Here is a 25,739-nt window from a genome sequence, read left to right as displayed (position 1 = left end):
ATATATATATATACATATATATACATACATACATATATATATATATACATTAGACAATTTCAAAACTATATATAAAAAAAATAATTTTTGAACTTTATTAGGGCTATCCTTTGATTTGATGTGGTTTGTGGTCAGGAAAATTAGTTCAAAACTGCAAACTTAAATAATGTGTTTTAGGAACAGCTCAATTAACTTTACTTTTTAACAGGTCCTTATTATTTTGAAAAAACTTCTTTTTTCAAAAGTATGTCATGTTTGGTCTTAAAAGTAGCGAAATTATATAGAAATTTAAAAAAAAAATATAATTTCATACTACAATTATTATTTTAGATTTAATTGCACAAAAACTATAGTTTTTTAACTAGAAATAAAAAAAGTACATTTTTACAAGTTTTTAATAAAAATAAAAATTTATTTTTATAAAACAATTATTATTTTTGAAATTTATATATTATTTTGCTTCTTTTGAGTACCAGGTTGACCTACTTTTAAGGAACTTTTTTATTTTTATTTTAGGACCCTATTGAAAAGTAAACTAAATTGAGCTGTTACTAAATATTGGAATAATGCTTTGAAACTTTAATGACTTTTTTTCATCAATTAACAACATTTAAACATCTAGCCACTTAATTATTAAAAAACATTTTTTTTGAACTGGTCTAATATACATATATATACACACATACATACATATATACACTGTCGTCCAAAACATTAGTAACCAAATAAAATAAAATAAAATTTCTACTTTGATTACATATTACAGCAATTTTGTTTTTTTAATTACGCCTTAAATGAAAAAAATGGTTAATGTTACATATAAGAAAAAAGATTTTAACATAATAAGGCTACTTGAAAAAAAATAAACGTGAATTTTTGTTTGTATTGGTATTTTAACGCAAAAATGTGGTCCTCCAAAACAATAGCAACTTTTTTAAAACTACTTTAAAAAATGTTAATATCAATAGTAAATAGCATATCATTTACTTTTTAGGATCAAGGAACATCTTCTCGGCATAGACTCTACGAGCTTATTAATTTTTTCTTGTGTAATATTATTCCACGAGGTTTCAATAGCTTTATATAGCTCATCAGCGTTTTTAATGGGTCATTTGTGTTTTAGGGAGAGTTCAACTAGGTATCATAAATTTTCAATCTGGTTGAGAACAAGTTTAGAGGTGTGTTTGGGGTTGTTGTCTTGTTGAAATGTCCATAAAAGAGGCATATTATTATCAGTATGAGGAACCACTTTTTGCATGAGAATATCACGATAAACATACTAATCTATAATGCCATTTATTCGGTAAATAGGTCCAACTCCACTAAAACCAGAAAAACAACCCCAAACCATTGCACTTTTTCTACCACCATGCTTGATTGTTCCTCTTGTGTATTTAGGATCTAAGCGTTTACCTTTAGGTCTACATACTTTTAAATTTTAATTTTAAATTTAAACTTTAAATCAGGACCTTCAAATTGTACTCTGATTCATCGCTCCAGAGTACTCTTTTCCAATCATTTATAGTCCAGTCTCTATGAGAATTTGCAAACTCAATTCTAGCTTATCTATTCTTCTGAGAAATGAAAGGTTTTTTTGCTGCTCTAAAGCTCAAAAGTCATGAAAGTTGTAACCGTCTACAAACTGTATTTTGAGACATGGAAAGTTTCAGTTTTTAATAGTATCATAAGCGCTGTCAAAAGGATTTTTTTAACATGACAAATAATTTTTCGCTCGGTGAAACGATATGTTTTGAGTGGTCTTCCGCCCTTATGTTCTGTTTCTACCTTTATTAAATTGTTTGAATATTTGATATACAATTGACTTGTTAATAGAGTATTTTGTTGCGATTTCCTTTTGTTTGACTCCTTTCTTGTAATTTTTTACAATACGTTCTCCAAAAGCTAAATTATACTTGTTTCCTGCCATTATAATCCAAAACAGCATATATACGTGATCTTAAATTAATATTGTAATAATTGCAACTCTCCATATTCATCTCTGGACAAAAATTAACAATTAGTTAATTCTCATTGGTTAAGTACTAACAATTACAACACAACAATTCCCTTGGGCATTATCTCCACATTTGTGCTGCTGATTTTCTGCGCTAAAATACCAATAAAAACAAAAAAACAAGTTTATTCATTTTCAAGTAGTCTTATCATGTACAAATCTTTTTTTTTATATGTAATATTAAACATTTTTTGTATTCAAAGCGTAATAAAAAAAATAAAATTGCTGTAGTTAGTATTCAAAGTAGAAAAAAAGCATTTTTTTATTTGGTTGCTAATGTTTTGGAACTAATGGTTGAACTTTGGTTTTGGAACTGATGGTTGAACTAATGAACTTTGGTTGCTAATGTTTTGGACAGTGTGTGTGTGTGTGTGTATATATATATATATATATATATATATATATATATATATATATATATATATATATATATATATATATATATATATATATATATATATATATATATATATCAGGCTTGGACAGAAATGGCGTGGCGTGCAATCTCACGCTGTAACTGCCACGCTTATATTATTTTTTCTTTATAATTTGACCATGGTAGTTTTAACAATTTAAATGCCATAAAAAAATTGTTACATTCTTAATAACTTTTAATCGTTGATCTTTCCTTAAGTTTTTATTTTATGCAAAGGCTTTAAATTAAATTTAAAAATTTTTTTATGTAACATGTAAATATTTTTTTTTTACAACTTTTTGGAAAAAAAAAATGTTTATACAATTTAAAAATAATATATAAAACACTTTTTAGTAATTTAAATAAAATTTGTTCATTCATGAAACAATCATTAAAAAACATTTGTAAAAGGGTTTTGTATAACTTTAATAAAACATTTCAAAAGTTAAATTTTTAAATTAACTATAATTTATTTTAAACACAATTAAAAATGTAATAAAAAGTAATTTTCGCTTCGAGTTTGAGTTTTTTGTGTTTTATTTTAGTGCTTGTATATTTTCTTTTTCGCAAGGAATTGTTTTCTTTTTTCATAATTTTTTTCTTTTTCTTCCTAGTTTAGCTAGCATTTCTTTTTTCAGCGCGTCTCTAAAATGTTTAAAAATCATTTATTCATCTAAAACAGTCGTGGTCAAGTTGTCAAAAAATAAAATCATTTGCATGGTCAGCAATAGCGCTCGATTGCACGCCATTCCTCTCCTTGCCTCTCTTTATATATATATATCAGGGACTATTCTAGACCATTTTCGATAGTGCTGACAGTTTTCAGGCGCAATCCAAATTAAAATTTGAGGACTTTTTTTTTTAACGATTTTTTAAGTTTTTTATAGCAAATATTGTTTTTTTTGCAAAAAAAAACCCACTGATTTTCCGCTAAAGTTTGCCAGACGGAGAAAGTAACGTTGCCCAAATTTTTTTCCTAGAATAGGCCCTGAATATATATATATATATATATATAATTTTTAAGTGTCACTAGCATAAGTATTAGCAATTGTATTAATTCAAATTTAGTTTATTTACCTTTTATCTTGAGAAGTTTTTAAATCTGCTGTTGTTTTTTCAATATTCTTTTTCAGCTCTTCCTTTTCTTTGTTGCAATTTCCCACTTCAGTTTGATATTTTTCTAATAATACAAGTGAAGAGAAAATTTATTTACATACTGAAAGACAAAAAAATTATTTTTACAATTTTTTAGTAAATATGACTATATTTTTAAATTTTTTATTGTAATTTTAAAACATTTACTTTATGCAATTAAACAATGAAATTAATATTTAAATTTATTTAATATAAATTAGTAAAAAATTATTGCTTTCGGGTTTTGTACAGTACAGAAAAATTAGTAGAAAAAGTTCTCTAGTTTAGAGAATACTGTTTGCTATTTAAAAGATGAATTTAAAAATGTATTACAAATAGAAAATTCAATATTAGGAACAACTTTATATTTAAGAAACTAATTTCAAGATTACTTCCAAAATTCTCCACATTTTTGAGGACAAATTGATAAGTATTGCGCAATTCTGAAAACTCTAATTGCAAGTTCTGCCCAAGAAACACCAACTAAAAAGAATAATAAAAAAATAAAAAAATAATTATAGTATTTTGAAAATAAAGAACCTAAAATATACCAATTACAGAGAAAGGAGTGAGAGCTCTTTAGTTTAGATTATATGTATTTTAGGAGGTTATTCAGAAAAACACATTCAGAAGTCATTGTGTAATAACAAAATTTTACATTAAATTAATTATTCAAGTGAACTTACAATATCATTAGCTACAATTAAATATATCTATAATGGATATACAATATATATATATACATATATATATATATATATATATATATATATATATATATATATATATATATATATATATATATATATATATATATATATTTATATATACATATATATATATATATATATATATATATATATATGGGTCATTCCATGCCAAGTGGTGCAAAGGTCCCTTATGGACCATCTCAGATTTTATTGAAATTTTTTGATTTTGTACATATATATGTTAAAAGCATGTTTTGAAAATTTTAGATCAATATCTAATATGGTTCTTGAGAAAACGCTATTTAAGTAGTGGGGTATTTTGCATAAAATTTCTCTCTACAAGAAAAAAGGGTTTTTTCATCATTTTTAACAGCCAATAACTTTTGAACAAGTCAGTTTTATAATTCAATTATTATAAGATAGCAAGTGTGCTGTGGATACTTTGAAAAAAGAAAAAAATATTATTTCTGGCATCTTAACTTTTTCCATAATGGCGGGCTAAAGTTGATTTTTTTGTTTTAAGAATAAGTTTTTTTGTGATTTTAAAGACCTTAATCTTAAAAACTAGTTACAAAGTTAATACAAATCAAATTGCCTGCTGATCTACATGTGGTAGATAAACATTTTTAAAAAAATCAGTTGATTAAAGAGCTGCATTCAAAAGTTTTAGGTCTCCAAAATGAGTCAGATCGAGATTTTCGTAAAATTGATCTGTGATGCAAAGCATCTGTTACCTAAGATGGCACTTTTTTTTTTTTATAAAATTTTTTATACGCATCAATTAAAGACTGTTAATTAATAAAAACCAAAAAAATTAATGGGCGCTTATTTATAACCCCCAAAAGGTAGTCTCTAAAAGTCAGGTAAATTTTCCATAAAATTCTGAAATTGACATAATAAATAAATGCATTGAATTATATAATGTTATTTATTATGAAATATCAATTAAAAAATATCAATGCTTAAAGCCTTTTAATCCCTTTAGATAAAGAACTTTTAAATCCCAATAGATAAAGTCCCCTTCCCTCTGTCCCCTCCCCTCTTTATAATACAATAATTTTTTTAATGAAAAACGAACAAAATGTTTTTAAGAAAATAAACAAAAATAATAAAATTTACAAAAAGTTAAATTTCTCAAATAATAAAATAATCTCATTGATTTCTTTTAAGTCAATACTATAAAATCATCCACTGTTTGACTGGACTTTAAGAGATTGCACTTTGCATAAAATATGCATTAGAGGTACCCAACAAAGATCATCTCTGCATGGCCACGTAAACTTGTTACATAAAGACTTTTTCATGAATTTCATATTAAGATCTTGATGCTCTTCTGAAATACTAAGAATATTTCCTAAATACCATTGAGCATCGTAAACGCAGGCCACATATTCTCCTGGTGAGTAACTGGAAATTTTATTAATATAAATTCTGCAAGTAGAAAAATCCACATTAGTGCAAATAATATCAAATGAGACTCTTCTTATTTTTATTGAGGTAAGTGACATTGGGATAAAACTGTGGTGGTTTCGTGTCCCAGGTATTGTCGAACAAGAACGATATCTCTCTTCCAAATTGAAGTTTGTAGTATGTGTTTCTATTGAAACTTTGTCAACAAAAAAAAAAGATATTCCTTTGATGTGTTGAACACACCAGCTGTACATTTTGCTTGGTGTGTCAATAGGATCGTTTAGTGATTGTAGACTGGCTCGTGCAACAAGACGTTTCACTGTTCCACCAACACCATCACAAGGGCTTTTACCATGCGATGTTGCAAAAAAGTGCCACTCTGCAGTCATGTCAAAATCGTGTTTATGGTAGCATAAGTTGATAAGATTTTTGTAATTTTTATATTGTGATGCAGCTCCATCACTAAAATAGATAATGTGTTCAAATGTTTGTAATTGTTTAAGTTTATCAATAACATTATCGATAAAGCAATGAACAGCATCTGTTCCATGTTTCAGATGATTTGATATAACACAATAACTTTGACTATCAAGTTTTCCATCTTTTATAAAATACGCAACAAAGGGGTGCACAGTTGCTTGGCTGTTATTCCAGTGAAAACCTTGCACTGCATCCTGTATTAGAAAACTATAGTTTTCTGCAAAGTCAAGAAGAACCAAAGCTTGATTTTCTTTTAAATTAGTTTTCAAATGTTGGTAGTAGGTGGCTTGACTTTTTGATATAAAATGATGCACTCGTAAACTATCTAACTGTTCATAAACCGTTTCAATAAATTCATCTAAAGGTAGAGTTGCTGGTACTAAAGTACATTGGTAATTTGATTTTTGCCATTAATAAAAGTTAACTTCACTAATTTCTTTTTCTGTAAACAAAGTGTCAATGTAGTCTAACAAAACCTTTTTAGCAGGACATTTATCGCAGCTATGCAGCATACAATCCCTATTTTCAATGCTACAAACCATTAATTTTAATAAGATTTTTTAATCAGAAATTCCAGGAATTTTCTGTACAAGGAGCTTTACATTTTGATGGTACTGGCAAACACAAACTGCATGCAGACCAGAAGCACCACCCACAGGAATGCACCACTTGGGCCTTAGCTCACAAAATTTTGAAAATCCAACTTTAAGATAATTATATTTCTTTTTAAACTCAATATGTAGCTCTTTCATATTGACTAGTAGAAGGCGCTTTTGGATATGTTGCTTTTTACTATCTACTTTAACTGAAACAAACTCTTTTTTTCCTGGACAAACCCTTGAATATTCATCGCATTCGTAGAAATGAACAACCTCTGTAATTACATCTTCGCTTAGTTTTCTACCCGATTTCGGAGAAGGTTTTGATAGTATTCCACTTTTTTTACTTAATTTTCTGGCTTGTACTACAGATCTTTTTGAAGTAAAAAAAAACTTCTGAGTTTTCTCTATTGACCAACTGTCTGGAGTGAGTGTTAGAAGTGTGATTTTTTCAGAATTTGACAATGTTTTTTCAAATTTTGACTTAATTTGAGTCATAATATTGTCTAAATCTGTGTTTGTTTTTTTCAAACATTTTTTTGAGGGTGATTCAATTCCACAAAGTGCAGCTATTTCTAAACCTAGCACATTGGCAACAGCCTTTTGTGTATGAGCTCTTACGCTATCAATTTTACGCTTTCCATATGCAACTCTATCTTTTTTTGAAACAAGTTTTAGAGGTGAGCATCCAAAACTTGCAATACTTGAATTAAGATCTTCTTTTAATGTATGGTTGTCAACATAAATTTCTTTTTCTTGGAGTTCATTTTCTTTTGTATTATGTTTGCAATTCAGAACTTTTCTGCAACTAGTGCAAATTTTTTGACCAGGTATTAAACCAAAATCTTTGGCATATGAAAGACTAATAACTCTAAGAGAATCTAATAAATAACGGAAATAATTATTAAATATTTTTTTTTTATTTATTTAGTGTTATTAAGGTATTTTTATTAAATTAAGATATTAAATATTGAAACTTACTTTTCACATTTTTTGCGTGCTTGTTCAACGGATTACAACAATACCTGCGATGTTCATTCTCATACCTCGACAAGTAAACTTTCTCTTGATAGCTACAAATAAAATCTATGGGATTTATTTTGCTTCTCAAAGAAATAAGCTCTTGGTTTAGTTTAGACAGTTCTTGGTAGCGTTTACTTTTATTAGATAGATAGCACTGTTCATTTAATGCTTTACCAATACAGCAAGTAGAAAGCTCAGGCATATTACTTATTATTAATTAGTTCTAAAATACAACAATTTATTTGGTTTTATTAGTACTTTTTAGATTGACATACTATATATAGAATTAAATGAAACAATAACTAAACTTTTGAAAAGTAATAATTTTTTATGGAAAATTTACCTGACTTTTAGAGACTACCTTTTGGGGGTTATAAATAAGCGCCCATTAATTTTTTTGGTTTTTATTAATTAACAGTCTTTAATTGATGCGTATAAAAAATTTTTTATAAAAAAAAAAGTGCCATCTTAGGTAACAGATGCTTTGCATCACAGATCAATTTTACGAAAATCTCGATCTGACTCATTTTGGAGACCTAAAACTTTTGAATGCAGCTCTTTAATCAACTGATTTTTTTAAAAATGTTTATCCACCACATGTAGATCAGCAGGCAATTTGATTTGTATTAACTTTGTAACTAGTTTTTAAGATTAAGGTCTTTAAAATCACAAAAAAACTTATTCTTAAAACAAAAACATCAACTTTAGCCCGCCATTATGGAAAAAGTTAAGATGCCAGAAATAATATTTTTTTCTTTTTTCAAAGTATCCACAGCACACTTGCTATCTTATAATAATTGAATTATAAAACTGACTTGCTCAAAAGTTATTGGCTGTTAAAAATGATGAAAAAACCCTTTTTTCTTGTAGAGAGAAATTTTATGCAAAATACCCCACTACTTAAATAGCGTTTTCTCAAGAACCATATTAGATATTGATCTAAAACTTTCAAAACATGCTTTTAACATATATATGTACAAAATCAAAAAATTTCAATAAAATCTGAGATGGTCCATGAGGGACCTCATTTAAATTTGCACCACTTGGCATGGAATGACCCATATATACATATATATATATACATATATATATATATAATTATATATATATATATGTATATATATATACATATATATATATATACATATATATATACACACACACACATATATATATATATATATATATATATATATATATATATATATATATATATATGTATATATATATATATATAAATATATATATATATATATATATATATATATATATATATATATATATAAATTAATTTATATTAACTTTCAGAAACTAGATTTTCGAGGTAAGTCATTTTATTCTATAACAGAAATAATAATGGCAAAAAGAAGAAAATTATAAGTTTCAAAATTCTAGGGAAATTAAACAGTTTAGAAAATTGATTTTAAAATATCATGAAAAAGTTTCGCATTTCTTTTATAATCAACAATCTTGTACATTTTATAACTTTTGTTAGTAAACTACATTTTCAGGCATATATTGTTTTATTTTTTTTAAATTTATAATGCTTGTTTTTTTTTTACAGGGAAAAAATAGTGGCTCAGCCATATTAATGAGAATCTTGATTTGTGTATTAATTGCGCAAGTGTATGGGAATGCTTAGCAAGTTTATATATTGTGACTCGAGAAAGCTTAGTCTTAGTTAATAAGAGCTACAAACTGTTTGTACTTTTGAAGTTCTTGTTCTATTCTCAATGAGGGATTGCTGATGTTTATTTTTTCCAAATAGCTCATGTATTATATTCTGCAGCGTAATGAATCAGCTATTGAAAATTGTTTACATTGTTTGGTGGCAGTTGAGTTATTCTACCTTTTAAGTTGCCAATTAGATCGGCGCTGAACCAGAGCCAATTTCAACCATGATGATAAGCATCAATCACAAGTTTTAGAGAATTTTTTATCAGCAAAATTTGCAACTGGGTTTTCAAGAAATATTTTAAAATTAGTCAATATTAGTAGTAGTTTGATACCAAAAAAGGTACAACCAACTAAAACAACAGAAGATATAAAGCAAAATTTCTTTCAATCACAAAAACTGTACCACTAATGGTACTGTTACATTTCTTAATACAGCTTCAATAATTGATACTTCCAAAAAGACACTAATTAAAAAAATATACAAAGTTTAGATTATTTTAAAATGTTTGACATTTACCATTACCATAGAAATAAAATAATCAGAACGTTTTATTGAAATGTTTTTTTTCTAAAAACATGTTTAAAAATTTTTTAATGTTGTAAAAGTATCTTTTTTGTTTTTGTTGACCCTTTCGCCATTCTCAGAAAATTTATGTGAACCTATCAGAGAGTTCAATTTATATGTAATGTTACATTCTTTATTATTTTATTGATTCTTAATTAAGAAGCCCTTCTTGACTAAACTACTGTTGATAAAGTTTGCTTTTAAATCATGCCAAAGTCATAGTTACAATATAGTTTAAAGTTATCTTATCAATAATTTAGGTTCATTAATAAGATAAATTAACATGAACAAAATTGAGAGTTTATTGGCTAAACATTTCTCGTCATTGTGATCTGAAAACCAATTTTGGATCCGAAAAATTTCAACTTTAATAAACAACATTTCCCTCGGAATCATATATAAAATATTAAAATAACTAACCAATACTAAGTGAAGTTAAGTTGATATCGGAATTACTGTTTTGTTGAAAATGCTGTGATATCGGCACAACTAATGCCCTATCCAATTATGCATGAAAATAACCTGGTTGAAGTATTTTCTGAAGTATCAAAGTTGATAGAGTTTGTTTTGGTCACGCCTGTGTCTACAGCTGATGCTGAATGGTGTTTTATTACTTTAAAAAGAGTCAAAACACTTTTGAACTATAGGGCAGTTTTCAGTCACTTTTTGCTGGTTTTTACGTAGGTTTAAAAGATTCAATGTCATTAAATACTTTATTATGTAAGTATGCTAGCCCTTAACTCTCTCAACTAATCAAAAAGCGCTAGCGTCCTAACAAACACCAAAACATCAATTAAGCTGACAGCAAGTCGTTGCAGTATTGTTCGGTTAATATTTCCTGGCCCCACCAAAGTGTATTGTCACCGGCCGCTACTGTATATATATATATATATATATATATATATATATATATATATATATATATATATATATATATATATATATATATATATATATATATATATATATATATAGTTCTATAGATTGTTACATTTGGGAGTACGGAAGGAAAAAAATGATTCTTATGCCAACAAATACATCACTTTTAATTACTTTTGACTTTCGTCCAACATTTGTGTGTTGTCAGATAGTTAAAACCATTAATTTAATTACAAATTAATCGTTTTAAAAAAAACCCACAAAAACGCAAATTTAATTGACCAGAATATTTTTAAAAACATTCCTAATGTTTTTAATAATATAAACAATGTTTTAATTATTATTATCTTTTTTTAAATGTTTTTATTTTTATTTTTTTTAAATTGTAAATCATGCACAGAGTGTTGCTACATCGACTATCTTATAGCCTGACTCGCAACGGAGTGCTGCTACATCGACTGACAAATAAACTGACTTGCAATGGTGTGTTGCTGCATCGACTATCTTATAGCCTGACTCGCAACGGAGTGCTGCTACATCGACTGACAAATAAACTGACTTGCAATGGTGTATTGCTGCATCGACTATCTTATAGCCTGACTCGCAAGGGAGTGCTGCTACATCGACTGAGGGTTTGGTTGGAGCAGGCAGTCTACAAGTAACAAAAAAAATTCCGGTCTTGCATTTTAATTTTTACATTTTGTCAACAAAACTTTCTGACAACCAGTCAGGAGTTATATATATATATATACATATATATATATATATATATATATATATATATATATATATATATATATATATATATATATATATATATATATATATATATATATATATATATATAAAGGCGGAAGCATTTATTCAAAAGACGGAAGGGTTTATTTAACAGTAATAAGAAAAAAAAAGAGAGAAAAAAAAACAAAGGAAATTATTTTGAAGTATTAAAAAGTTAAAAACAAAGAAAAATAAGAAAAATATTGAATGGTAAAAAAACAAACAAAAAGATTGAAGCAAAAAATAAAACAAGAAAATTAACAAAAGAACAAAAAGATTTAATAAAACAAAAACAAAGCAAAAAAATAAATTAAAAGCAAAGTACCAAGTTAAAAGAAAAAAAAGGTGAACAAATGTTCAAAATAATAATAAAAAGAACTAATTAAAGCATTAAAATAAATTGCAAACTTTTCTGCATCTTTTTTTTTCAAAAATAACAAAAGATTATTATTTTATTTTATTTTGGAGTAGTTTTTGTGTTTGCATTTTCGTTTTGTAGTTTTTGTGTTTTGCTTTTTTGTTTGCGTAAAGTTTGTCATTATTTGTGCTGTTGTTGCTAACTATTTTTATTTTTGTTTGCTGTTGTTATAGAGTGTTTTCATTTTTTTTTTTGAATTACTATTTAATTTACTATAGCAAGGGTTGAATTAAGCGAACAGAATAAATTGAAGAGAGCTTTGGAGAACACTTTTTTAAGACTATAATGGAAGTCTTGTCTGAACCACATGCTGTATAAGAGTTTAATTGGAATTAACTTAAGTATTGAAAGCCAGAGTGATTTTGATGTTTTACAATTAGTTAAGGGGTTGTCCATAAATTATGTCGCACGGTTTTGACATTTTTTGATACCTCATAATGTATCATAACATTTTATTAACTCCCCTCCCCATATTAAGCAACAATTTTGTAACACCCAGTCCCCTAAAAAAAAAAAATATATATAAACAATTTTTTCTAATGTCTTTAATTTTGATAGCTTCTTTGAGTTAATTAATTAGTACTTTTTAGTCTGTTTAATGTTTTTTTTCACCCCAATAGTTCCATTGTATAAATTAACATCACTATCCTAAACACAATCCCAATTTTAAATAGCTATTATTTTGATATATACATGCAAAAATATTATTTTATAAATATAATTTGCGCTGCACATAGACTGTTACAGCCATAGGCACAATATGTTGCACCTAAGGCTATAAGAGTTTGTTAACAGGCTGTAACAACTCCGTTAAGCAAGAGTCACAAAGTAACTAAGACTAAAAAAGTCTCTAGAACCTCTGGACATCTGAGATAAGATACAAGATTTAGTTAACTGAAAATAATAGAGCTTAACATCAGAAAGCATCTTTTTACATTGACTTCTTGCAATAATAAAAAGACATTTGTTCTCAAAAGAAATGCTCTTGTAAAACAAGAAAAAAAAAGATTACTGTTTAATATAGCAAGTGCACAAGAAGGTGAAAAACGTGGAGTAGAATGATGCTTAGCTAAAAACTGACAAAAAAGAAGGTAAGATGCGCATTTATGCATATATAATATGGAAACAAAAGAATATTAACATATAGGTTTGCTATTTAATTAGATGCTATCAAACAATATCTTTACATATTTATATAAACTTTGGTATTTATATAGTGTAGTATATGCCAAAAGAGAAGATGATCAGATGGATATGTGAAACTCTAACAAGACAAGAAATTGGGTATCAGCATAGAGAGGTAGCAGCTTCAGAAGATAATTGTAGTGGAGGAATTAAAAAAACCTGGAGAGAGTGTGTTACATATTGTATCAATAAGCTTTATTTAAAGAAAAAAAATGCTTAAGATTATTTATATTTGTAAAGCGGTATAAAAATTAAAGGCTAAAGTTGATGATGATAATAATTTTGATGATGTTTATATATCAGTATACATGCATATACATCTGGCCTTGTTACAAGATTTCGCTGTGTAATGAAAACGCGTAACGCATTTCAAAGTAACTCAACTCAGCAAATATATTTTGTATTGTTAGAAGTTATATTACGTCACTAGTATCTTTTCAAGTACCGCATTCTAATGAAATTTTTTGTATTAACGCGTTAAAAATCATACAGACAGTTTTTTTTTCTCACTATAAAAAAAGTTACAAATAATATCCAAATTCCTATTTCAAAAATCATTTTTTTCAAAAAGGAACTAAATTTTATTTTGAAAAAAACGTAACACATTTTTTTATTTATTTTTGGTTTTTGGTTATTTTATTAACTGTTAATAAATTTTTTCTTATTTATTTCGTGAACTCTTTTTAATAATGTTTTTAAACAATAAAGAATTTTATTAGTTACTGATAACATATTCGTGATCATAATTTATTTTCATAAATTTAACGAACGTCATTAAAATTTTACGTAATTGAATTGACAATAAACAAAACATCTTATTAATAAAATATTTACATCAAAAGAAATCATGCATTTTTTAAACTATTATGACAAAAAATAATTTATATATTTAAAAGGAATTTATATATTTAATTCATTAAGATTGTCTGCTACCATATCATCTTTGTTGTTTATGTCATCAGTATCACTGCATGTTTGTATATCTTGAATATTTGCTATTTTAACTTTGTTAGAATCACCAACATCAGATTTTCTTCGTTTTTTCATATACTTCAACAACGATAGGTCAATAATATTATCGTATTCATCTTTCGACCAAATACTTTTGTTGCCGAGAATTACTACACTATCGGCAAGTGTGTCGTGGTTCCCTGATAGGCGTTTATCTGCTAATATGTTTGTGACAATACTAAAAGTTCTCTCGACTTCCGAGTTCGATCCGGATATAGACATAATAAGAGAAACTAGTAGACATATATTGGGAAACTCTTTAATTCTATGTTTAAAAATTACTTACCATAAACATCTTACCGGATGAGACTCGTACTCAGTTGTGACTAAAAGTTTAAGTAATTTCCTTTCTCGTAATGAAGCATCTCTTTGAAAACCAGCATTTATTAATGGGGCTTTATTATGGTTTAATCAACTTGATTTGCGTCACTCCCAAGTTTTTGTCTTCAGCTATCCAAAGTATTGGATTGATAAAATTCATACTTCTGTAAATGGAAAATTTACAAGAGTAATCTTAAAATCTACTCGCAAGTAACTCATGAAGTTTAGGAAAAATCACTCTTAATTTCATGCATTTTTTGAATTGTTTTTTCGTGATCAAAACTATTCATCTCCATTGCTACATTAATGTAAGAACGATTTTTGGGGTGTTTTTGTTTATCACCAGCTCTTTGAAGGGAACCTTCAATTTCGTTTTGATCAGTGACCAAATAGCGAATTACAAAGCTGTCATAAAATTCATCTTCTTCCCCAATTGATTTTATTTTATTGTCTATTTTTATTAAAGTTTGTTAGATAGTTGTCGGAATTTCGTGAGATAATAACTCATTTTTTTAGAAAATTTTTGGTGGGACAATAACTTCCAAACAATATAAATATAAACCTACTTGAAAAAGAAATGATTGACATTTAAATAATTTTAATAAACCTTTTACTTTTACAACTGTTTTGCCATTTTTTTGGTCACTTGCATAATTTTCATACGCTGAAAGAAAGGCTGGCCATGTCTCGAGAAGACTAGAAAGGGCTCTTCTCCTGTGCCCGATAAATCTTGTACCAGATATTTTCTGTGGTTGATATAATGTATTTTCAATAACCATTTGCAAGATTTTTCTAGCTGTGTTAGGGTACCATTCTTTACACCAAAGTTAAGATTTGCACCGTCAGCTGTGGCAGAAACTAGTTTTTTATCATAATCTTCAGTAAGATATTTTGAAAAATGAATTATCCGACTCAAAGACACTGTTAATACTAGCAGTTACTGAGTTTAAGTTGCTTCCACCAAATTGTGACAACTCCAACAACTCGGTAACCATATATATTGGGATTCCGTCGCGCTCCGTACGGAATAAAGCAAGTATTTTTTCTCCGTACGGACTAAAACAAGTATTTTTTCTTTTCCAGATTTTTGTGCTTGACTTTCATTGCTAAGAATTGAGAAGTTGCAATTTTTGAGAACTTTATAGCATTTCTCACGCACAGTATTGGCACAACACTTGATAAGTTCTCTGCCAGCGAATCCTGTTTCTTTACATTTTATAAAGTTTGATCCTGTGATGCATGCACAATCAACCTGAAGATATAATAAAATATTATTGTCAAAAATTAATACTTTTAGGTAATAAATTAGGAACTACGATTAAAGTTTAAACTTATTTGAACTTGGTTTGCATATTTAAAAAATTAACATTTATTTGCTGAAAAAAAAATTTAACAAGAAACTAAAACTTATGAGAACAGAAAAATGCGCATGAGGCATAGTTGGATGGCAAGCCATTTCATAAGCTATTTTTACCAAGTTTTTGTAAGAATTATTTGTAGATTTTTCTTTCTCTTTCAATATTGTTACACACGAACTAGTGCTGAGTTTGTTGGTTTCCACCTTATAGAAATAAAAGATACAATTTCTTAAAAGGACATAAATGAGTTGTAAAAAAATTATCATAATTATTTTAAATATATGAAAATAATGACGAATTCCATGGAAAGTAGATAGTTTGATGACCTTGTTTTAAAAAGGCTTCATTGACGTAGTAAATAATTATTTTGTATTGAAAATTTAAAATGATTGTTATTTATAAAAAGTGAACTAATTCAAATTTTTAACATCTTTGTTTAAAATTAGAGGTTAAAAAATAAAATGAATATAAAGTCTGACTATTAACCTGTTACTCTTTGTTGTTTGCTTTTGCTTCTTTGTTTTCATTTAGGTCTTCATTTGAAAATCGGATTGTATTTCTGTGGACATCACTTTGTAAATGTTGAGAAACACCATCTTTTTGAATGTAGCATGTCCCATTTATGTATCGTAATATAATTCTTATTATATCCTTTGGTATTGGCCAGGATATTCTCTGGATGAAGAGCACATACTTTACAAAAGATTTTTACAACATATATAGTTCCATTCTCAGCAGTTTCTGTACAAAAAACTTCAGAAAGATTCCATTTTTAAAAATTTTTTAAAGTTACTCTGTTTTTATTCAAAATGTTATCCATTCGATTATGTATTTAAAAAAATATAGAATGGTTAAATGATTTATTGAAATCCTTAGCAAATATGAAACCCCTTATAAAGAAAATTAGAAAAAGTTAGAAGTTTATTTTGTTTTATTATAATCACGTTTATTATTATCTTTTTTAAAAAGCAATTCTAGCCAAAAAACAAATTTAATGCGCATTAAATGATAGGCAGCCTTACTAAGTGTAATAATTGTTGTACTTTAAAATATAATTAAATAGTCACATGTCTTAAATTTTTTTCTGAATCGGGAAATAAATTTTTTTTTTTCCCGATAGTTATTAACTAAGTAACATTTTCGTTGTGAGCAATGTAACAGCTCTCATTACCAAAAACCATCCTAATATCATCGTAATTACAGAGAAAACATTTTCATAAATAAGAAAAAATCAATTATGCTAAATATTAGCGTTTTTTTCTAAAGTACTTGTTTTAAATATATTTTTGTAAACCTTTCCCTAAATATCATTGATAATAGTTAATTTTAGTTGAAATACTCGAGTAACAGAATCTGAACTATCGTTTGCAGCTTAACCCGCAGTGCCGGGGTTCAGTGTACCGCAACAGTGCAGTGCAACCTAACCCGACAACACATGGGGGGGGGGGGGAGGGGCAGGGCACATACCTCCTCCCCCACCATATCACCACTTTTTATTTAGAGGCCCTTTTTTTCAAGAAATTGACCTATAAATTGACAATTTTTTTTTATATAAGGGAGTGTGTCAAGACCCCCACCCTTACCCACTTCGAAAACAGCGTCGTCTGCCTTTACCCGGATATAAGTTTTAAGTTATCTCACGCCATTTTGGCTTAAAATTACAAGAAATAAAAAGATCTTATTTTTCTTTCTCTCTAGTAGTAGTACAAGTTTTAATTATTTATATAATATAATTATAGTTTCATACTACTTTACAGTTTTAATCAGTGCTTAAACAAAGCAAAAAATCTGTTAACAATTTTTTTGAAAGAACTTGACTAGTAAGTATTTGTCTACTGATCATAAACTAGTTCATCATTTCTAATTGACGTTCTTTCTAAGATCAATCTAAAAATTTAATGATAATGGAAACATATGCAAAAAAGAAACTTTGACACTAAAAAATCATTTACTTCTAAAATTGGTAAATATTCACAAAAAAAAACTAAATTCTCTAACATATCATTACCGAATGGTCCAGCCAGGGGCAATTTTTGGAACGAAATGAGGAGAGTGAATCCTTCAAAAGTGACAAATGTCTCAAAAAAAAAAAAAATTCAACTGTTAGTCGAATGTTAACTCCCCTCTTTTTATATGGGAAGAGGGGGAGGCAACAATCCCCTTCCCATACAACTCGTGAAATCACACCTGGGTCTCGAAAATTTATGATGAGGAAATTTTTTAATAAACAACTCATTATTAGTACTTTCTTAAAGGGATGAAGAAAAAAAATAATTATTTAAAAGCTATAAATAAATAAACTAAAATTTACATGTAAAATGAACATTATTTGTGAATGAAAGTTTATAAACTTATGAAATATAAAACTTAAAGTTAAATATGATGAAAAGTTTAAACTTAAAACACTTTATTTTTTTTAACTAATTATTAACAACAACAAAAAAATTATTAAACAAACTGTTTCTTTAACAAAAAAATCTATTAGTTTACAATTACGGTTAAATGCTTTCACTTATGACTTTATTTCTTCTGAATAAACGTCACATAAACGATATCAAAAGATAATTTAAATATTCTAAAAGATAAAAGTTTTTGTGTAATGCAAAACTGCTGAGTGCGTAGGCAAATCACCTTTTCGCAGGCAAAATGCGAGCTGCATAACACTTCTTAACAAGGCCTGATACACATATATATATATAAATATATATATATATATATATATATATAAATATATATATATATAAATATATATATATAAATATTTATATTATGAATATTATATTATAATATCTATATATAAATATATATATATATATATATATATATATATATATATATATATATATTTATATATATATATATATAACAAGAATTTTGGATAAAAAACTTTAGGATGTATAAATGTTTATGCAGCCCCGGTCACAAACCTGGCCCTGGCAATATTTTATTATGGCAATATTTACTATTTACCAGTTGTAAAAGCAAAAGTTATTTTAGTTTTCTAAGTATCATTTTTGAAAAAAAAAAGTTTTTTGTTGCACTTTCACTTTTTTCACTTAATTTATGTTAAAAAAAAATTTAACCCAGGGCATGACAAATTGTTTTTTTTAATGAACGTTGATGTTTGCATCTTTATTTTTCGGCGAACATCAAGTTTAAGAGATATATATATATATCAAATATATCTCTTAAACTCTTTTTTTTTTTAAATAATTTTTATTCTAGTTAATATATAATAAGATATACCAAAGATCCTTATTGAACTTAATCAATTTTTATTTTTTCAAAACAATTTTTTAAGCATTTACAAAGTGCGCACAAATTAATGATAATTAATATGCATTGACCTACTGATTGTGAACTGTTATCTATTAACACTAAACAGTGAATTTTTCTCAGTTTAGTTTGTTAAATTTATTTACGATTAACAAAATAAAAGAAAACTTGAAAAAAATAAAATAAAAGGAACTAAAAATAAAAGTTGTTTTAACACAGTTACTTTCTTCGATAGCATACTAAATTATTTTATTGAAAAGAAACTCTATTGAAAAAAGTAATAATGCTTTAGCATGGTTTCTTATAAAAATCTTTAAAATTTGTAACTGAATGTTTTTTATCATAAACATGTGTTTTTTATATTTGGACATAATTATTTGGAAAAAAATTTGCTGAAGTAATGTGCTGATTTTTAAAAACTTTAAACGAACGCCATGCCTTTTTTAATCAAAAGTTTGCACATTTGTCAGGTCTCATAGTTTAAAACACTTTTAAAAGGAATTTAATTTTTAGTAAAAAAAATAAATAAAAACTGCAATAAAAATAATTTATTTTTTTAAAGAAAAACTAAATAGCACTAATATTAAATGTAATTGTCATTCAAACTAAGTCACATTTTTATGTTTTAGTAGTGCATCAAGCAGTTCATTTCAAATAAACTGGTGGATAAAATCCAAATAATATTTGGATTTTGAATGAGGTAAAAAAAACTTTAAATTTTTTTACATAATCATCATTTATATGTTGAAGTGGTTTTTATAACATTTAATTCTTTTATCTTACAATCTAAAAGACATCTTTAAACTTTTAAAAAGTCGCTTGACCAGAATTGCTTTAGATATACATAAAATAACTTAAAGATTTAAAACAGGGTCTGATAAATATATATATATATATATATATATATATATATATATATATATATATATATATATATATAAATAAATATACATATGTATATATATATATTTTTTGTAATTCACCTCCCCAAGGCCAGGAAGGCCACTACAGATGAGAAGGCTACTTGTGGTTATAACCCTCTCTCAACTCTATAACTTCGAAACACAAACCTCAACAAACAAGGCCGCTGTGCAGAGAAACAAGTTGAGCGCGGTACTACCAGGGACATGGTGGGAATCGAACTTGGAACCTCTCGCTTATGAAGCGAGCACTCTACCACTACACCACTACCGCATGTATATATATGGGTAATTCTGCAAGTGGGGGTCGCAACATTTGACACTCTTTAAGCTATTAAAAACCATCAACATACAAGCAATTTTATGTTTTTTCTGGCGTCACGGTAGTAACCGCGATGGTCATAACTAAAAATTCAATGCCTAAAACAACAAATAAAACAATGCTATCAATGATGTAAGAAAAAAATATAAATGATTATTAACAACCATGTACAGACCTTGTTTTAAAGCATTAAGCTCAGAGCGATTTACACATGCCTTAAGCGATTTTAAGTAAGCAGTAAGCGAATTCGATTAAGTGATTTTTTATCATTTTTTAACTTCTAAATTATACTTTAAGTGGTAAGATAAAAGAAGTAATTAATTTTAAAAAAAGTCACATTAACTTTTGAATGACATTTATGTAAAAATATTTGTTACAAAAGTTTGAATAACAATTATGTTTGATATAAGCGCTATTTAAATAATAAATTTTTTCATTAATAAATATTTACTAATGAAAAAACTCAAATAAAATTTAAAGTTTATTTTTATTTTGTTTTTATTTTATTGTGATGATTGATTTTTTAAGCTTGAAGCAAAGATCATAAAATCATAATTTAATTACTGATGAAAAATATATGATTTAATTTAATACTAATTTAATAAAAATATTTAATTTTATTCTGATAAGAAAAATATAAAATTTAATTTAGATTTAAAAAATATAAAATTTAATTTTAATTTAAATGTGTATTAAACTTTATTAAAATTAAAGTTAATGTTTGGTTTTAATTAACTGTCAAATCTATTTAAAGATATTAATAAATATTGTTCAATTTTAAATTTTTTTTTGTTCTTAAAAAAAAAATCAGCTTATTTTTATTGCAATTGTTTTTTCGTTTTTCCTTCCTAAACATGTTTTTTTTTTTACTTAAAATTAAGTTTTAAATAAACGGCTGCATCAAAAGTTTGCACAAAACGTAAGCTTAACTTTTTTTTATAATGCAAGTTAAATCGCAACGATTATTTTTTAAATAAACAATATATTTAGCGATGCAATTTTAATAATAAACTTTAAATAAATAAAGCAAATAAATTAACGTAATTTTTAATTGGTTACACGTCTATATCTTTTAAATAAAAAATTAATTGTAGTTGCAAAACCGTAATTAGAAATTTAAAAAATAATCATTTTAAAAACTCAAAAAATTAACATATTTTAATTCATTTATGCAACTGTCGAGAAAAAAAAATGTTGATATCAAAAGAAAATGTTAATATCAAACATTTTTTTAAATGTAATAATAAATTTAATTATTTAGTATTAAAAAAAAACATTAAAAAAAACAACAACATTCCTTTATAATAATAATAAAAAAGCTGTTAAATAATATTCAAGTCATTTTATGGTAATTAATATTATTACAATTATTAATATTATTGAAGTTATTAATATTATTATAGTTTAAAAAAGTTTATGTCTTTAAAAAATAAAAAAAATTAAGAGAATTTTAAAAGCTAATGCATTAAGTATTTTTTATTTAAAACAAGGCCTGGATGTGTATTATATTAAAAAAATGCACTAACATTATTAAAGTTCTCAATTATGAATATACAAAACGATTTTTAACTCTACACAGCAGGACTGTAAATGAGTCTCAAAAAATTGTTTATACAGCCCTTACAACACTAAAGCCAAGCTATGGTATGATTGAAATATTTAAAATATTGAAGTTTTCTCTTAAAACATGAGTCAATAACATAAAGAGTAGTATATCTGCAAAATTTGTTAAAATAAATCAGAATATTGAAAGTGTTATTGAATTACTTCAAGATTTTAAAATGCTTCAACTTTTTTTAATACACAAGACAGTAAAAACCGTTTGGTTATTTTGTTATGATTAAATTGTTAAAAATATTTATAACTTATCAATGTTTGAACCTAAATTTTTAAAATTGTTCTCTTTTAAATATAGTTATTTAAAAATAAAAAATTCCCAAATGATTAAAATCTTACTGTTTAAATAAAATTAAATAAAAACTTCTTCTATGAATGTAACTCTTTGTTTTTAAATTGATTTTACTATAATATTTCAAGGGAGCATACCTTTGTTACCAAGTATAATATAAACATAATCACATCACCTGACTGTTTTTGAAAAGAACCAAATGTTTATTTTAGCATTCATGATCAATCACCAGCCATTCAGTTCTGAGAGCAGAATGCTAAAAAATTATAGTATGCTTAGGAAAAATTCATTAAATTTTTCTATCAATCCAGCTTTATCATTGAGCAGTAGAAGTGTACCTTTAGAATAGAGATCATTCCTGACATCATATTGAATGAATCCATTTTGTTTTATCCATATTAAATCCATTATCCCAACATTGAAAAGGCTTGTTTTTTGCTTATTTCACATTATATTTACAGTTTTAATTAAATTTTAAAAGCTTGTTATAAAGAAACTTTTCAAATGGTTTTATTTTCTAAAATAGTATTAACAGTAAAATTAACTGAAAGTGTATTAACAAATTAAAACTCAACTACCATTTTTTCTTATTTTATAATTTAAGTTAGCTATTAACCTAGTTTATTACAGAGTTATTTTTCAACACTACAATGTGATCAAGGTTTGCAATATCAGTTAAAAGTAAATATATTTTGTTAAGGAATATCCTAATATATAAAAGCAGAACAAAGTATTTTCTATTTTTATCTATTTATAGCATTCATATAGCAAATTTGAAGATCATAGCTGCAAGGACTATCAGATCAATTTTTTTGTACACATTAAATGCAGAAACTAGTTAAATGCCCTAGACAAGGTGTTTGTTCTTTATCTTTTGCTATAATGTTATTGGATTTTTATGTCTTTTGCATAATTCTTTTACAACCTCTTCTTTTTTTCAATTACTTATGGATAATTAATATGCTATATAATCTATTTTGTAGTTCTTAAATTGTGTTTAACTTTATATTTGGTAAAAGCCAAAATATTTAAGAATTTTAGAATCTTTTACTATGGTTTTACAACAGTTGTAAAAGAATTAAAGCAAAATTAAGGACCACAATGGCCTGTGTATTGATGTTTTAATAAACAATTAATGATAAGTACATTAATATCTATTTAGAAATTTACAAAAATTATAAAATTAAAGTAAAAGAGTAGTAAATATTGAATTGGATATTTACTTCAGATTTGTTGCATACTATTTTTAGGTATCCTTGAACTGTAACAATATTTTTTAGAAACACGGATTTCAGCAACTATAATCTTTTACAAACTTTTAGGTTTAAAATTAAGTTTTTCAAATCTTAGTACAATACTTACATCAAAGTCTTTTAAAAACTGATCTTTAACACTTATCTCCTCTGCCATTTTTTTACTAACTTCTTGAAATTGAGAAGATGCATACTTTGATGCCAAGTTAGATTCGTTTAATTTATATGTTAAATCAGCATTATCCAAGGTTATTGACCAGGAATAGTATACCGTTGCCCCCAAAACCATTGCAGGTACAATATAATAAATTAAACTACCAATACCCATTATATAAACAATAATTACAGAAATGTTATATTACTACTCAAAAAAATGACAAAACAATTACTGACGCGGAGATACTTTGATTGCGACTTCTGTTTAACCTTGTTTCTATATAAAATGGTATTAAATTATTTTTATTCTTTTTCAATTTTCTTATTACAAATGTCACCTGATTGAATTTTGTTATCATTTTTGAAATATTTAATAAATCCATATACATTTTTTGTTAAATATATTTAAAAAACTATCGATCTTTTATACTGTTTGAGAAAAAAATGGTAAATCAAAAATGTACGGGTGGGTAAAAACCATGTAGAATAACACCCTTTATTCTGACGCGCTTAAAGCCAAGTAAAAAGCGCATCAGAGTTGCTTCATTATCATTTGAAGCTTCATATCTTATGAAATTTTATTTACTCTAAATTTAATTTAATTTGTATTTTATTTAATTTAGCCTATGATAAATTAAAGAAAATACACATTAAATTCGTTAAGAGTAAATAAAATTTTCTATTAAAGTGTTGCTGTTTCTATTAAATATATTTAATAGAAGAAACAACACTTTAAGGTGGTACTAGCCCGACAAATTTCAAAATTTTCAGATTTTTTTTTTTCTAAATTTGAAAAATAAAATCATTGTAGATTTCAAAAATGTATTGTTTTACTATGTTTTTAAGTAATTTAGTGACAGAAAATGTTAATTTGGTAATGTGATCTCAAAAAGAAGCCCTTAGCAACCGCATAGCAACAATAAACAATGCTTACTTTTGGGCTAACTTAAATTTCATCAAACAATTAATTTCTATTATTATTCTACATTTCATATATATCTCCTTTGCTTTATATCAACTTTGCAAATACGTTAATTCCATTAATAATATTAAATTGAATTGTATAGTGAGAAGGAAGTGAATTTATAACAGTATATCAATAACAGTTTGTTATGATTATTTTATTGAATTTATTGCATTTATTTTTCACATTTTACTGCTTTATTCTTAGATGGGAAATAAAAAAAATAGCAAAAGAATAAAAAGAAATTATTTTCATGGAAATCAACATAAAATGTCTGATCAACAAAACATTTCACCTGAAAATGCTTCTTATTCAAATATGTTTAGTAGTACTAATAGTACAAGTGCTAAAAAGTTGAACAAAGCAGTTAATTGTATTGGCAGTTCAGCTAAAAATAAACAAACATCTAACGACCTTAATTTTTTTATATTTATACATTTTGGCATTATGAAAGATTTATTTGAGGAGTTCTCACGCTGTTCTGAGTGTAGCTCACCTGTTAAGCTTACACATAATAAAAATGAACACAAAGGGTTTTCACTTAAATTATGTATAAAATGTAGTGTTTGTTCAGCATGCAGATTTTCTTATACTTCTCCTCAATATATACCTTTACAAAAAAGTAAAACTGTAAAAAAAGCACATGAAATTAACTATCGCACAGTTATGGCTTTTCGCGAGATAGGCAAAGGTCATGCTGGAATTGAAACATTTACAACAATGATGAATATGCCATTTTCTATTGCATTTACTACTTATAAAAAAATTAATAAGACTCTTTATTGTGCATATGAAAAATCTGCTGAAAAAAGTACCCACAAAGCTGCTCATGAAGTGCGTCAAATGATTAACATCAATGCGTGTAGCAATGATATTGTTGACTGTCATATTTCTATTGATGGAACATGGCAAAAAAAGGGTTATTCATCCCTGAATGGCGTGGTATCTGCAATTTTAAAGGAT

At 26.2% G+C, this 25,739-nt stretch overlaps 1 protein-coding gene across 1 annotated transcript in view; it reads right to left on the bottom strand.

The window, feature by feature from the left end:
• LOC136090140 (tropomyosin-like) overlaps positions 1–24,056 on the bottom strand; it is a 44,304-nt gene extending 20,248 nt beyond the window's left edge. The window contains exons 1-3 of the mRNA XM_065816244.1: positions 23,766–24,056; positions 3,956–4,046; positions 3,507–3,609 (exon numbers count right to left, since the gene is read on the bottom strand). Of these exons, the coding sequence (XP_065672316.1) occupies positions 3,507–3,609; positions 3,956–4,046; positions 23,766–23,984 (413 nt within the window). The 5' untranslated portion in view covers positions 23,985–24,056. The remainder of the gene's footprint in view (positions 1–3,506; positions 3,610–3,955; positions 4,047–23,765) is intronic.
• Positions 24,057–25,739: the final 1,683 nt, after the last annotated feature.

Source organism: Hydra vulgaris, chromosome 13 (assembly GCF_038396675.1).
Source record: "Hydra vulgaris chromosome 13, alternate assembly HydraT2T_AEP".
In the NCBI taxonomy this organism is placed as follows: Eukaryota; Metazoa; Cnidaria; class Hydrozoa; order Anthoathecata; family Hydridae; genus Hydra; species Hydra vulgaris.
The sequence above is the reverse complement of the archived record's forward strand: the minus strand, read 5'-3'. Positions and strand labels throughout refer to the sequence as shown.